This window comes from Antrostomus carolinensis, unplaced genomic scaffold, assembly GCF_000700745.2.
Source record: "Antrostomus carolinensis isolate BGI_N321 unplaced genomic scaffold, ASM70074v2 scaffold20769, whole genome shotgun sequence".
Lineage (NCBI taxonomy): Eukaryota > Metazoa > Chordata > Aves > Caprimulgiformes > Caprimulgidae > Antrostomus > Antrostomus carolinensis.
Window position 1 is genome coordinate 952 of NW_010338139.1, and position 16,813 is coordinate 17,764.

At 40.2% G+C, this 16,813-nt stretch overlaps 1 protein-coding gene across 1 annotated transcript in view; it reads left to right on the forward strand.

Annotated features, from left to right (window-relative positions):
- Positions 1-1,187: 1,187 nt before the first annotated feature.
- Positions 1,188-16,813, forward strand: part of UQCC1 (ubiquinol-cytochrome c reductase complex assembly factor 1) — a gene marked incomplete at its 5' end in the record, with an annotated part of 23,664 nt that continues 8,038 nt past the window's right edge. The window contains one exon of the mRNA XM_010175418.1: positions 1,188-1,296. Within this exon, the coding sequence (XP_010173720.1) occupies positions 1,188-1,296 (109 nt within the window). The remainder of the gene's footprint in view (positions 1,297-16,813) is intronic.

Here is a 16,813-nt window from a genome sequence, read left to right on the forward strand (position 1 = left end):
TGTTGAGCTGCCACTCGCAGATCACCAAGTACTTTTAATGCCCATAGGGAGGCACAGGTCTTATGTTCACTGAAGAAATGAACAGATGAAAAACATCATCATTTTTACCTCTTCACTCTTGTGGCACATTCACTATTGTTAGTGTGCAACTGCTTTAAAGTGGCCTCCAGCAGCTCTGCTCTGTTGCTGTTACAGAAGCTGTGAGGGGAATTTCCTGTGAGCAGTTTCCCACTGTAGCATGTCTCTGTGCAAAGCAGTGACTTCTTTCAGCTCCAGTGTTAGAGTATCACCTCATTTACAGTACCTCGGTCAATCCTGGACAGGCACTTCTACACTCGTAACACAGGAGCAGAGCTGGTTAGTGAGGTGGAGAAGGTGGGACTGGTGATGGGACTGGTTTCTTAGCTTAGGGAGGGATTAGCCTGTATTTCAGTTCATGCTCTTTACAGATGTTGTAAAAAAGGCAAAATAAGATTTTTGTTCTGATGATTTATTTTTTAGACAGAACAGGAGCAGTGAAGTTCAAGTGGCTTTAATGCTTAAAAAAAAAAAGTAAAGCAACTCGACCTGGTTTTCTCATTAAGATCCCACAGTGCGCTTACAAACTTGTGAGTTCTTCTAGCATGTACTGCCTGGAGGGGTTTTGCCAAGCGGTTAGACATGTATCCAGAGATCCCTGTAGTTGAAATAATTTAGGACATTGCTACTGTGAAATTGGGTGAAGTCTATAACTTGCTTAAACTTTCACAGCTTGACTAGTTTGGACTCTTGCAGCACTTAAGTGTACCAAGCTGAATTACAGCTGGCTTGTAGCCTAGGATTAGACAAGACATTTGTTCCTGCTCTAAAAGGTGATACATTCTTAAGGCTGAGGAATTTAGGTTGCACTACTGTTTAACTAGATTACAGTACTGTCAGCCAGAATAGAGTCCACTGTCACTCTTCTATAGCTGGACTGGCCAAATTCCAGCAGATACAGCTCTTGCATGCAGAATAGAAAAGCTTGTGGTAGTTTACTTGGGGAAAAAAAAAAAACAAAACAGAAAAAAAAAACAACCCTTTTGTGTGTGGCTTTTTTCCTGATCACAAAAACAGGAGAATCTTAACTGAGCTGAAATATATTTAATTTACTCTTTATGTCTGAAGAAAAACTAGAAGTTATGAATGTGGTATTTATGTTCTTGCAGGATGTGTCTGGTACGAATGAAGCAGGAGGGTCGCACAGGAAAATACATGTGTCGCTATATAGTTCACTGCATGTGGGAGGATGTTGAACAGCGTGGTAAGGTGATGGGGGTAAGTCATCTTTGGTGTTGATAATCTTAATGATTCACATCTTTCAATCCTTTTGTAACTTTGCATATCTGAGAAGAATGCCCAAGAATCAACCTTTCGCTGCTTGTTTATTTCTTTCTGAGCTCAAGCTGTTGTGTGGAGCTCTTACTCCTGACCGTTCATTCCTGCAGCTCTACTGGAGCCTGTTGTATTGAGGCACTGACCTTGTCTCTGAAGCTGCACCATGGCCTGGATGAAGATGCTGATTTGTCTGAAAGCAATTAATTTGCCATGTGGTTTGCCATGTGATTGCAGAAGTGGATGCTGCTATAACAGAATGGGCATTTGTGGATAGGAATAAGCAGCTGAGGTAGGGAGAAACGTGACTAGTGCCAAATGTATAATCAGAACTTAAGTCATTCCAGCAGAGCTTTGAGTTGGGGAAGGTCTTGGGAGAGGACATGGCCCGGGCAGCTGACTCAAACTGACCAAAGGGATATTCCATATGATGTCTGCTCAGAAATAAAAGCAAGGGGAACAGAGGGGGAAGGGGGAAGCATTCATTATTTATGATGTTTGTCCTCTGGAGTAACTGCTACGCGTACTGAAGCCCTGCTTCCTGGGAATCTTCTGGACATTGCCTGCTGAAGGGAAGTAGAGAACAAATATTTTGTTCTTCTTTTGCTTCCATGTGTGGCCCTTGCTTTGTGATTCTATTAAACTGCCTTTATCTTGGCCCATGAAAACTTTTTTTTTACCAAGTTATTTTCTCCCCTCCCCATCCTGCTGAGGAGGGGAGTGATAGAGCAGCTTGGTGGACGCCTGATGTCCAGCCAAGGTTAACCCAGCACACACTTCAAGTGGGAAAATCGGGATCTCCTGTGTTGTGGAAAAATAAAACAACTTTTCAGTGATTAAATAGAGGTTTGGCTATGGTGAAATAAATTAGACTGTTAGAGCAGTGACAGTTTTCATGCAGCAGTGATTGTGTATTGTCAAATCTTAGCTGTCAGCAAAATAACTGAGGGCGAGGCTGCTAGGGTATTCCTGTTGGTGACAAACAAGGGAATTAACCAGTGAGTTAGGATTTGGTATACTATCACATTAGTAATTCAAGAAGTTTCACTCTGATCTTTTATTTTGTTAAGTGGTTTTAGAAAGTGTTGATTTTGGTGTAAATTCAGTTATTCCATCGACAGTGGCTTTTTTTTTTTTCCTAGTTGTTGGTAATTCCATAGTTTTACTATGTTACAGTTTGCTTTTAAAGACAAGTCATCCTCTTAATCTTCTTTTGGATTAAATCTAAATTCAGGCATCTTAGAATTTCTTGGTACATTAATGAGCTTACAGAAATTCCAGTATGGGAATCTCCACTTCCCTGGTCAGTTGCCATAAGGCGGTGTGAGTGAGCCTAGACAAATTAGGTGATAGTACCACAGAAAAAGATTGATGAAATAGCTTACACATTTTTCTCCTTATCTAATGCCTTCCATGTTGTATCAGTTTGATTCTCCTTTCTGCAGGAATTAGAGATAGCCCAGATCTTCGTTCCAGATGTAAATTTAAGGCTGCTCTTCTTGAAAAGCAAAACAAACCCAAACAAACCAACAAAAAATCACCCAAACACCCCACCTCCCAAAGCTCCCCCCCAAATCTCTTGAGGGATCTTTTGATTCCATCTGTGCACAGAGAGAATGCTGCTTTGGAACAGAAAATTATTTCTCTGATCCTTTTGACCCTAATTTTGCCTTATGTGAACTAACCTCAAATGCCATCTTGTAGTTTTCCTTGCAGGATTTGCAGCACCAGCAGACAGCAGAGAGAAGCAGAGCTAGCTGTTCCCTACGCTTACAAGCATGCACAACTCAAAAGTGAAGCGTGGTGTAAGCTAGACTTGTATTGAGTTTATTTTCAGTTAAATGTAAGAGAAAAAAAGATAGTACTTACAGTCAGTTCTTTGTAAAGGGAAGCACAGAGTTCCCATTTCTGAAAACTAAACTATTGCTTTGCTCCCCAAAGTTCCCTAAAGTGTAAAAAAACCCCAACTCAACAGTGTCCTTATGTGTTCATCCAGTCTGGAGCCTCAGATGTTAATACACGCATCTTATAATGGCATGGTTGCTGCATGATGCAACTGTAAGGAGCTCTGAAGTTGTGTGCGTGGCACACGTTCTCTGCCTTGGCAGGTTGGGCATCTTTTCAGTTTATCCTTGAGTTTAAATTTTGCCACCTTTGTTTGTAATCATGATCACGCAATGTAATAATAAGCATGCTTAGTTTGCAGTAATGATTCCTGTAATATGCTTTGGACTGTAACCTAGTGTTAACATCGCTTTTATGTGGCAAGAGCTGATGCTTAAACAAAGTATGTACACATTTAAAGGCTTGATCTCAAAAACAGTTACATCTGTGTGTATATTTCATATAGTTTAGCTGCACAGAGGCCCATTGATTTTAATGAGACTCCTTGTGAGAGAACGTGAACTCTTGAGGTAACAGCGAACTAGAGCAGGCAGTGAGGGTGTGTAAGAAATCATAGTGGACTCTCCTAGACTGTAAACTTGGAAAGGAGGACTGTTCTCTTCCCCATAGTGTTTGTGAGGGCGTAGGGCTTTCATAATCTTTTAGTGATTTTTTTTTCCTTTAATCTTTTAATGATTCATAATATTTCAGTTATTATTTTGTCAAGATGAATGAACTTTTTAGTCTCTTCTGGCAGTATTTATTGTATGTTAGATGAAAATAATTTCTGCATTGATGTTTGAAGAAGTTAGCTGTTCCCTTGCTCCTTATCATTGCTGTATTTTCCTTCCTTGGTGCTGGTGATCCCAGCTTAATGTACCACCTCACCCATGCCCCTGCATGGGCAGTTCCTGTTTCTTCCACGATGTTCACTCTTCTGCACTTACTTTCCTCCCCTTCACATGGATGTACCCTGATTGAACTGTCTCACATCTCAGCTTTAGCAATTGCAAGGAGTGTTAAGTGATAAATAAGTAAAGGGCAGTTACCCTAGGTGTTAGGTTCTACTTATTAATCTTGGTGTATTTATCCCTAATGATTCTTTTAAAATGAAGCTGCGTTAATGACAAAGGGTTTGTGAGCTAATTGAGGAATATGTGTAACAGCTATTTATTTTCAAGTAATTAGTCCTGCAATCAGTATATATTCTACTTCCAAAAGATAGTTAAATATAACAAGATAAAAATAGGAGATAAAAAGAAGATTATATTAATGTTCCCCTGTTGATGCTTTCAAATTTCAGAATCTGAGCCCGTCTCAAAAGTAAGTTAAATGAAAAGAAACTTTACTGAATACTTCTAGGGCACTAAGTTATCATCTGCATAGCTCTTAGGAGGTTAGGAAATTCCGTTCCCTGCTTTTTCTCTCATGCAGGGTATCAAAGGTCAGTATTTAACTCCAGTTGCCACATTCCTGTATTGTGGTATAAGTGAGAGAGCACCTGTATAAAATTGCTGCTGGATGCAATTAGTTTTACTTGTTGACAGACAAAGCTGCAGTTCTTCAACTTGTTTCCATATTGAGCAACAATTCCAACACTTGATCCAGAAAATGGATACTATATTCCTGAACTGATATTGGTAGTTTTATTAAAATATACCATCTGCTGTTAAATATACAAGTTCACTGGAGCCGAAAGTGATAGAATGTCAGGCATTTAACTACTAATTTACATCAGCTCCAACTCCAAATGGAGTTTGTATTATTTGAAAACCTGGTTGTTAAAATTGCTGAGATCTAAATCTCAGCTACAAAGTTTTGGGACCTGTTAGCCTGAGCTCCTTCAGCACTCCTGAATGTCGGCAAGAGTCAGAAACCAAAACTTGACACAGCTGTAAAAACACACGGAGAGCCTGTGGCCTCAGCAAATTCTACTGGTGCAGGCATATTTCAGATATAAATTTTACTCTGCTGTCCCTAGTACTAATGAAGTCAGTTTCTTTTGGTGGGTTTGCAGCCAGGTGTGTCCAGTTCTGTGGCTAACCAGTGCTCTTTACTTAATTTTTCCACTAGTGACATTTCTATCAAACTTTAAAAACAAACAGAAAAATTGGCTTGATGCGATGGCTCCAAGTGTTAATAGTAATATTACGCTGGGTAACAGACTTGCTTTGGATCCTGCGTGTCCGGAGATCTCCACCTTGTGGCTTGCAGTGAATAGATTCATACCATGGAACCTGGCAGCTGCCTGATCACTTTGTAAGGGGAATTCAGTCAGCACTAGAAATTGCTGCTCTGTGTCTTCCTAACAGAGTTCTTTACCAACTGGAATATTAATCTGACTGACCTGAGGATTGTGTTTTAGTAACTGTGTGTATATAAAAGCAGTTGTTTTAAGTTTTAAGTGTATTTTAATACACTTAGCTGTAGCTGCAGAGTTGATCAGAAGGACTTGTAGATGGTGCAGTTCCCTGGAATGGGATTTCAGCTGATAATCAGACAATAGAGATAAGATTAATCCCCACCCCCCCAAAAAAAAAAACCCAAACCCAAAAGCAAAGGCTAAAAAAACCCAACACCCTTTCCCTGCCTGCCCTCCCCCCTCCTCTGAGCGCCCTGTACTAATACTTCTGGGTGCAAATTGCATGCTGTCTTAGAAAGATCCATCAGGCTTTATCCCAACACCTGTAAATTGTTGTAGGCTCATTTTAACAGCGTTAATCTTGCGTGCTGTGGTAGCAGTCAGCTTCTGAAATGAAGAAGTTTTTTTCAGTGCAGGATAACAATTCATTTTATAACCATACATGTTCTAAAAGCTGCAAAAGAGATAAGAATAGGAGGGGCTGTTGAGCCCAGCGTGCCAAACCTGTTTTAATTTATCTTAAATCTCACTTTCCTGTTTTCCCACCAGACCACTTAGACCCCTGCCCCCTTTTTTTTCCAGGAACACATCTAGGTGTCTTTTGAATTCGTTTATTGGCTCTGCTGTGCATAGCACAATACAGTCTTTGTTGTACCTTTAGCTAGAGCTGTTTATATCCAGTGACCCATAATTTGCTCTCGGTTACATTGCTGTACATCTGAACTAATGCAATCAGAATCAATAACATGGTTCACATCAGCGTAACTGGGAGCAGAATTTAGCTCTGGGAACTTGAACACCATTTTCTGTCTCGATACTCTTTTCACAATTAGAAGATTTCAGAGATTAAAAATGCCACTTTACCTTACAGTAGCTACAAAACTTCTGCAAATTAATACAATTCAGTTTGTTATTCTTACTGTGGAGAACAAAAAAGTCTGACACTTCTAACTAAAGACTCAGAAATCATGGTCAGTGGGAGACAAGTAAGATTCTAGAGTGGCTTTAGAAGATGGGAGGACAGGGTGTAAAACTGATAGAATTTTAAAATAGAACTTGATCTCTATATGAATTAAACTATTGCAGTTGGTTCATCTCCAGTGGGAAGCTGCTGTACTTGGATACTCAGGGGTTCCTTTTCAGGCCTGTCTCTAAATTCTGGTGGGAAGTCAGGGAGTCAGTTTGGGATGCCCAGAACAGAAACTATAGTCTGGGGTGCACAGAACAGAAATTACCTTATCATGAGCGACCAGGGGCAGAGCTGGGGCAGGAGAGTGTGTGCAGTATTCTGGCAGTGCAGTGGAGGGGGGAGTTGAGATGGAGGAGATGTACTGAAGCAAAATATGATAGAGAAGGTAGTGATTTTGTTTGAGGAGGTGGATTGGGGTATGAGATAGAGGATAGTGCTTAATGCAGTTGAAAAAGGTTTTTAAAAACCTATAAAACTAAGGAGGAAAGGTTTTAGTTTCAAATAGTCTATGTATATTTTGAAATGTGTAACTTTACTAGGACATTTTAAGGAGAAAAATGTTATGAGTTTTTTTAATGACTATTTAGAAAATGTAATATATAAAATCTTACCAGTTTCTAGTGTTCCCTTTTTAAAAAAGAAAACCACAACTTGCCGAAGTCCTGAGATAGAGAATTGCTCTGTGTGTTCTTTGTGCTTTTTTTGTTTAATAGGATACCAGACATTGTATGATATGTTTTAACTGAACTTGGTGTTTTAAGAACATCACAAAAGAAATAGTTCATCAACCCTTGATCCTTTCTCAAAGAGCTCAAAAGTTCACAGCAAGTTTCCAGTATTTTGTCATTTCATAAATTAATAGTAGTATCAGATGCTGTTCCGGAGTAAATTCAGTAAATTTGATTCTGGAAATCTTAAATATGCAGGAAAATGGATGTGTGTGGAATGTTACCTTGAAAATATCTTGACTGTGATGAGGTCTGGAACAAAAAGTATGCATGGTGATACAAATTTAGCTTTACCAGCTCATGGAGTTTTGAAATAGGTGTCTCTTTCTCATGTTGTTTTTAATGTAGTTGTTCTAGAAGCAGTGTCCATGGAGCTAACACACCTGGCTGTCTGAAATACAGGCATGTTTGGGGCATACCAAGGATACCTGATGTTGAAATCAAGGTATAATATATGCTTGGGTTCTTTTCAACTAACCCACCCCAATTTTCTGTAGAGTCTGGCATAAAAAACCCCAAATTTCTATTTCCTAGATGTGTTGGATCCTGTTACTGTGTGGTAGTGTCCTTGGTCTATTTTGTGCCTCCCTCTGGTGCCTGCAAGAACGACACTGGGAGCTGCCTTAGAGCACCTTTTCTAGAAACACCTTTCTCATTATTCCCCACATTCTGCTCCAGTGGGACTCACATGCCAAAATCGATTTTACCATGCAGTGCTTGTAGGTGTTAAGTGCTGCCTCGTGTTCCTCATGCTCTCCAGAACATGGTGTAATTGCCAAAATTCAAATGTTGAGCAATGAAATTACTGCTCACCACAACTGCATAATTTTTATTTTGACAGTGTGGAGATGATGATGGAAACAGGGAAATGATCCTTGCAGAACCTGCCGCTGTCTCCAGGCTCAGCAGAACGGGTAGCAGCTATGTTGTCACTGTTGCCTGGCTCCTGCCAGTGCTTTCTGTATCACTCACAATCCAGTTTGTGATTTGCCTGTGGTCAGTGCAGCGTTAAATAACATGTTGTTGTGCTACGTCATTTGGACATTTACATTATCAGCTTCCTATCTGGAGTTTGCCCCAGAATTCCTCAACTGAGATCAGCTGGTCTACTTGGCTAAGCATTTTGAGACTCTTGGGAGCAAGGTATCTCATGTTGTGGTTGTAATTAGTTTTTTAACATGAAAACACGAATGCACTTTTAAGCTCCTTCAGAAATACAGAAAATACCAAGACCGATATCTCTTTTAAATTGGAGTAATCAAATAAACCATTGAGAGGTTATTATACTGTTCCCAATATAATGTAATCATATTGTCGCTTGTACTTTTTGCTGCTGGTAGAATTTCACTGGTATCTCCTGTTTTCTCTTCAGGAATGAATAACTTTTCCTTATGTTTTTGGTGCTTGCCTGTCTTGAAAGACAAGTAACATGAGCATCAGTTCTGATACAGTGCAGAGGTGCTGCAGGGCTTTGAGAGGCTGCTCCTTCCCTTCCCCTCGCACAATTTCTTTCTGTCTGGCAGACTCAGCAGCATCCATGTGTTGTGGCTTTGATTAAGTATGCAGCTGTTGCTGGCTCTCCCAGCTCACCAATTGCCACTGCCACCTTCCCTAATGTCTCTGGCTGTTCTCTTCCTCCTGTATCAGGAGGCTCTAGTTGCAGGTACCAGCTGGTGTTTGGTAACTGCTGCTCAGGAGAGGTCGGTTGGTTTTCTGTACACATCTAGCTTCTGCTGAATGCTCTGAATGCTAATTCTGGCTAAACAAACTAAGGAGTGGTTGAAGTGCTGTTTTGCACAAATTCTGGGATTGTCTTCACAGAGCATGGGTGGCACAAGCAAGATCAATTCAGTACTTGCTGTGTCTTCTCTAACCTTTATTTTGGGGCAGGATTAGTCACTTTGTTTTATTTCTTTGTTTCCAAGAGCAAAATGTGAGTGCAGCTTTATGGACTGCAGTGATTGTTTGCAAGAGAGAAAGAGGCACAGCGTGCAAGAGAAATTTTCTCTGTTTTCTCCATGACAACCAATGCATTCAGGCTGATGGGATCTTCACCAAGCTTGTATCTGTACAACTGTGGCAATTACTCTTGTTCTCTGACAGTCCTGCTGTCTTGTTAGAAGAGCATGGTCCTATTCTCTGGGTTTCCTCCCTTGCTTGACACTGTCATTTTGTCAGATGCAATTAAAGTTTCCTTTCCCATTGGTTGCTTTGCTCTGTGGTACACTGACTGTCTGGCTGTTTTCAGGTATGACTTATTTTGGCATTTAGTTACAGTACATGAGCAATTACATAAGGTCTTAATTCATCGCAGCCATTCGGAATGTTTTTCACCCTCCTCGTCCTTGGCCATTTTTGTGTTACCCTAAGGCCTGAACTCACAGGAGCTTGTATCTGGTTCTCTTTTCAGGGTATGTACCTGTTTTCACTTTTCCCCTCTGTCAGTATGTCACATAGTTCTCCCTTCCTTACCTTCTTACCTTGTAGAGATAGTAGTTTATCTCTTGACCTTTTCTTACCTCTCTTGTGAATTCTCTTTGTTTCCTTGCAGGACCTGTTTCTGTATGTCAGACTGGCACCACCAATTTTCTCCCTTCCCTTGTGTTGTTTCTTCATGTTCAACTAATCCTTTTACAACCATCAGTGCCAGTTGTGCCAGCTCTCCATCCCTGGCATGCTGCTTCACTGGTTCAGTGGTCATATGCTGTCTTTGTTCAACATGCTCATCCAGCAACCTTCTGTTGCAAAGGTCCACAATGGAAGCTCACAATCTGTCTTTGTGTCTGCTTGCTTCAAACCTCCCCTTGCATGTGGAAGCATCTTCATGACTTTGCTTCTTTCATGTCCAGATCTTTAATTTCTTCTTCAATTCCATTATTTCTTTATCTGATCACTTGTTTTCCCATCCTAAATCCCAGCTGTGTATTTGCCATCGTCAGGGCTTTCCTCTGCTCGTATCCTTGTGCCCTATCTTTTTCTCTCTCTGATCTAGACATCACTCACATGTCTTCCAGAAACCAATGCAAGGATCATCCTCTGGCTTGTTGCTCACTATGGCATTTCATCTCCTGACTGTCTCCACTGGTGGGTTTTTTTGATTCAATAGCCTGTCCTGTGTACCGCAGGAGTGGGTTGGCAAGCTGACAGTCTGGGTCAGCATCTCCTGCAAACAGCTCTGTGCCACTTTAATTGTCCAACTCCTTCAAAGGCCAGTCTTAAACTCTGCTGCAGACACAATATCCATGTTTACAATGCACACGCTGCAGTGCTTGGTAGCCTGGCTAGGTAAGTGGGTTGCAATTGTTTGTATTTTCCTGTTAGGACTCAGTTTATTTTGTTACTTCATTTTCTGACTTCTCTGGCCCATTTTATCTGTTTGTAAAACTGGCAGCTCTATGAAGCCCTTCTTCCTGACTGCTTTTGCTAACAGCTCCTGCAGTAGAGGAAATGTTAAGGATCATGATGTACAAATGCAATACATTCAGTAATTCTAATGTTTGCTTTCATGCTTTCTTGCTTCTTTGACTTCTTCTACTACTTTAGTATAAGTAAGGGTGTGTGAGAGAAAACTTCTTTACTGGGAGAGTGCCACAACACTTGGACAGGCTGCCCAGAGAGGGTGTGGAGTCTCCTTCCCTGGAGATACACAAAACCCCCCTGGATGCCATCCTGTGCAACCTGCTCTGGGTGAACCTGCTTTGGCAGGGGGGTTGGACTAGATGATGTCCAGAGGTCACTTCCAACCCCCACCAGTCTGGGATTCTGTGATGCTTTTGTACACATCTAGGCAAACTGATGTGTTTTTCTGTTTTCCATTCTGGTTTGGGAATCTCAATAGATTCTTTCTGCTCCCTTGTCTGTCCTCAGCTGTTGTGTCTTCCTCTTCTGTTTCTGGTCATCTGCGGCACTTGCTGTATCTCTGTTGCTATTAACTACTTAATTATCATTACAATTCTGTAAGAACTTGAATGCTGTTGTTTTCATATTCAAAGGGGAGGAAATAATGCAAAAGGTTAAAAGATTTGACCAAAATACCAGCGTATCTGATCTTGGAGATCTCTTTGTTGCTAGCCAAACATACATCATGTTGATTTTCAAGGCAGACAGATGGCCTTTTAGCCACAAGAATAACTCCACATAAAAAGAGAGATTCAGCTAGTGGTGTGGATATCATGGATGAGTGATGGGATCAGTACAATCTTGGTATATGTGAAATGAACAACACTGATCTGAATTGGTTTTCAGATGGCCTAGGCGTGGATTCCATGACTCCCAAGTATCTTTGGTAGGTACCAGAAGGCTGTCAGGCTGGGAATGAGCAGCGGTTTTAGGGGATGTCACCTGAACTATAGTCATTTGTCTCAGTTGCGCTGGAAGCGCTGGCAATTCCTTCTGTTTGTAGCTGCTGTTTGAAGACTTCATTTTTTAAAAGTGAGGAAATGGCAGAGACCCTGTAATTGATGGAAGTCCATGGCTCAAGCCCCAGAGGACAGAGCTATGTACCAAGGAGCTTGAAAATAATGTGTCTTATTGAGAGCGTCCTAAATTTGCCCTTTTGTATTTCCTGTTTTATGATGGACTTGCAAGAGGGATGATGGCCCATATGTAGGTTTAATCAGTGTTATTCAGGAAACAGTGTGTTTCAGGAAATTTTTGGTTTCTTAAAATCCTTGCCCATGCTTTTAGGATCTTCTGGAAGTTTATTTATTCACAGCAGCATCAAGTCTGAATGAAATACAGAAGTAAGATGGAAAACTCACAGTATCTTACCATGCAGCTTTTTCATGGTTCACTTTCCTCCTTTGCCTTTGACTTGAGGGCAGAACTAGGGCAGAGAAATAATTTTTGTTCGCTTCTGAAAGGTTACAGTAATAAAGAAACTCTTGTTAACATCAGAGTATATGGCAGGCAGGAGTTTTCACAGTCTGGCATTGTTTATTTTACCAGCAATTTGGAACCTTCTGCACTCTTAAAATATTGGCAAGAAAATATTTAACTGTTAACTATTCTGTGGCATGCGAGTGTTTGAAACCCTGGGGAGGAGGAGTGCTTGGGGAAATCGGGTTTTTCTCAGTTTATGATTGAAACCAGAAGGTGCAGAATATTGGTAGAAGGTGAAAGCAATGTGACTTCAAATTAGAATTTTACCCAAATGTGGAATTGATGGGAGAATGTCAAAGAGATCACGTATGAACTGGGCTGTGCTAGGAAATAGTGGGAAGTCTGATGGAGCAAACACAAATCAGCCAGTCTGCTAGGCACTACAAAAATGAATTAGAAAATGAGATAATAAGAGTGACAAATATTTGCATTTGTCTTGGCTTCAATTACTGGATAAAAGTTGTAGCAGTACTAGGTGTTAGCATCAAGGATTAGGCTTACTAATTGTAAGGAATTTAGTGATTTTCACTCTATTTTGAAATGAAATGAACTTTTTTGCTGAGAGTTTTTTAGGAGAGGAGATGTGTTTTGCTTTTTTGGAGAGGAGATGGGTGACTTGCTGTTACTATCCAATAGAAACTCGTTCTGCTCCCAAATACTTGGAGAAAGAATGGTTTTTTTGTTATTATTATTGTTTCCCCTAGGGGAGGATGATCTCTTTGGTATGAGCAGGATCATTCTTGCTCTTATTTCTCCATAAAATGTAGTCTCTTCCCAGGTTACTAAAAGCTGTGGTAAAGGTAGCAATTTTTTTCAATTGCACTGGCATAATTCCTATCAAGTCAGCAAAGTGACCTGATGATGGTATCCAGGATCATCTCACGAGCTGTGGCTGTCTTGCTGCAAGTCGGGGCAGGAGGAGCCACGCAGGCAGAAGAGATACCAATCAAAACCTGCAAAGATCCACAAGAAATGAACAAAACTGCACACACCCGGAAGTCGTTCTTCTCATGTCAGATGGAGATCCAGGGCACTATTCCTAGCGATGACCAGGGATATCTGGATTTGTGAAAAAGTATAAGAAACAGAGCTGAGTGTCAGTGTTTCTTCTGGTATATTCTCTTGGCATTCACTAATGAGTGATGAGAGAGTTATTTGGGGACCGTCACATTTAGTATCTGTTAACAAAAATCCTCTGTGAACATGCAGTCCCTTTTTTACCCCTTTTGTATTTTTTGCTCTTTAATGTCCTGTGGTGATGACTCCTGTCACTTAATTGTGTTGCATGAGAAAGTATCACAGAAAGTCATTTTATTTTTAAAGTATTATTTGGTCATTTCATCAACTTTTCTACATTTTTAAATGAGACACGTTGAACAGTAATTCCTTGTTTACCTGCTCGATAACTCTAATGATTTTATCTCTCCATCATCTTCCTTCTCATTTGTTCCTGAATATAACTAGTGTTTCCTCATATAGCTAATCACCTTGGTCTTTTGTGTGTGTTTTCTATTTCTTTTAGATCTGTTCTGAGATGAAAAGGTAATAAATATGTGCAGCATTTTATATACGGGCAGACTATGGATTTATGGCAGAATAGCATTCCTCTTTTGTTCTATATTCTTTTGATAATAATTCCTAAAATGTATTTGTCTTTTTCTTCACTATTCAATTGTTGAACTGAAATTTTTTTGGAGATTTCTCCACAAAAATCTCTTTTAAGATCAATTTGTGGAATTGTAGCTGCTAAATATATGCTCATTGGTTTATATATATATATATTTTAATGCCTACTACTAGTACCTTTGTCAGCACTGAATATTACTGGTCATAATTATCTCTTGTTCTTATTTTAATTTATTATTGTACTTTCTACTAATTTGTACTTACCTGGCACTGCTGAAATACTTTTCAAAATGGATTCACCTTTCATGGCTCTGCAGCCCTATTAAATGTTATCTGATACATTTCATTTAGTTTAGTACTTTGAGATCCCAGGGATTTTCTTACTCTTGACTTTTATTAAGTTATCTTAAGTTTTTTTTCTATGGGCTGATCATATCACATGGAATATGATGGACTCGTGGAATCCTGAGTGCCGTGAAAAGGTGATGGAGCGATGTTTATTCACTGTCTCATACGGTGAAAAAAACTGGGCCACCAGATGAAAGTAGCAGGAGCCAGTTTCAGAAGAAACAGGAGGTGGTGGTTCTCATCATGGGCAGTAAATCAGAGTACTTCTTGCCGTATCGTGTTGTGGATGCCAAAAATGTACGGGATAAGTTGCTTGACGTAGAGACTTTTTGAAGGTTACTCTGTAAACAAATATCAAGGGTTGAGAATTGTCCTGAGCTGAAATTGGTCGGGAGAATACTTGGAAGAAGCCTATGTCAGCTTTGTAGTCTTTTTACTTTTCTCAGTGTATCTGACTTCTGTTGAAGGCAAGATACCATGTTCGGTGGACCCCTGGTCTGATCCAGTACAGTGTTTCTGGTGTGTGACTCTTTCGGACGGTAACTGAGGTTTGTCTCACTAAAGAGATGGAGTTTTACAGGATCTCTGTAAGTGCTCAGGGTGAATATCTACCTTAATTTATTTACCTTTACTGCTGTCTTCTCCAAGTGCCTCTTTTAAACTTGGTTATGTAACTTCCTCTCGGTTTATCGGACTGAATTCTTGATTCTGGTGTGTTCAGAAACATGTTCATGGGGAGTTTTAGGCTTTTAGCAAGTAGTTTTTTAAAAGAGGCATTACAGGAAAAGCCCTTTACAACTGCTCACCTGTACAGGGAGTCAGTCAGCACAAGTAGACAGAGAGCACAGCCCTCTGACCTGTTTTCCCTGATCTTTCTCTTGAGAGATTGTCAATGAGCTCTCCCAGCCACGTACTACAGAGAAAAAGGAATTCGGAATAAGCCCCCATGTATTTAATAATGAAATAGTTAGGACTGTAGTGTGATCCACTCTGCATCTTTAACTGTTACCAGGGCAGAGTTTCCAAGTTAATAGACTGTGAGATAGAAACACACCTCATTTTCTTGGTACTAGACAGCTAGGGGCAGCCATCTGTTTTTGCTGAAATATGTAGATCATGTTGTGTAACTTGCTTTTTCTTTGTCTGCTTGAAATAAGCACGCTCTGAGGAGTGTCACTGATGATTATGCAGTTCTTAGGAAGGTAGCAGAGCATGCAGAAGTCTCTTTCCATTAACATGTTTTTATGGATTGAAGATTTTGGCAGGAACTGGTTCTAATACAGTCTATCATTCAGCTTTTGTCTAGGTTAATACAATATTGAAGTAAGTTGTCACTGAACATTTAAGAAGACTTTGAAGACTATTCTCTGAAGTTAGTTGCCTACTGAGGTGCATTACAAAATTACTTACTTTTAATTAGAAAATTAGAGAATTTATCAGAAAAGTTAATATTTTAAAGTATACGGGGACTCACAGCTGTAGCTAATTACAAGCCAGTAAGTTTATTTGCAGACAAAGTAACGGAGTGGTTAATAAAATACTCAGAAAAAAAAAAAAAAAAAGAAGATTGGAAAAATAATTTCTACAATATCTTTGTCATTTCACAACTATGTGAGATTGCCTGAAGGAACTGGCCTTTTTGGCCCCTCGGTACAGAGATATTTTTAATTTGTTTTATTAATTTAATATTTTTTATCCTAGCTTCAGTCTCAGTCATTTTCAAAATTACTGTCCTACAAGTAATAGTTATGTTATTGGGGGAAACAGAAGGGCTGTACGCAGGTTTTCCCATTTAATGTCATGTATGTTTATTAAAAGGGCAGCAAACACTTAAAAAGTCCATATGTGGTTATATATTATTTATAACTAATGTAAACTATATGTTTTAAGTCATTCTTTCCAAATGCAGCTTGAGAGAAAGTGCATTAAAAAGCCTTAATGTTTGAGGAGTGACATTTTTTAATCCTGGAATGGCCTCGATTGGAAAAGCCCTTTAAGCTCATCGAGTCCAACCATGAACCCAACACTGACCAGTCCCCGACTAACCCATGTCCCTCAGCACTATGTCTACACGACTCTTCAATCCCTCCAGGGATGGGGACTCCACCACTGCCCTGGGCAACCCCTTCCAATGCCTCAGAACCCTTTCAGCAAAGAAATTCTTCCTCACATCCCATCTCAACTGCCCTGGGCACAACTGGAGCCCATTTCCTCTTGTCCTGTCCCTTGGTCCTTGGTTGAACAGACCCACCCCCACCTCTCTCCACCCTCCTTTGAGGTTTGTCCTGCATCTCCTTCAGGAACTTCTGCCACTATTGAATTCTTCAGTAATCAAAATGTCAGTAGGAGCTGACTGATGTTTATAGCACTGTGTGTAAGTCCCCAGAGCAGACCCCGTCCTGACAACAAGCGTGTACTCATACCGGCGTAACTTCTGTACAAGACGTGGATTAATTTTTACTGTATCAGCATAAAACCCTGTTCTGCTATTACAACTCTGACCACTCCAGGAGTGCACTGCTGATGTAGTATATCAGTGCACCTAGTGTAAACATTACCTTAAAGAGGCTAATTTTTGTCTGAAACGATGACTGTGCTGACACATCTCCTGTGCACAGGTACGGGAGCAAATACATTGTACAGAGGAGGATTTTTATTCTA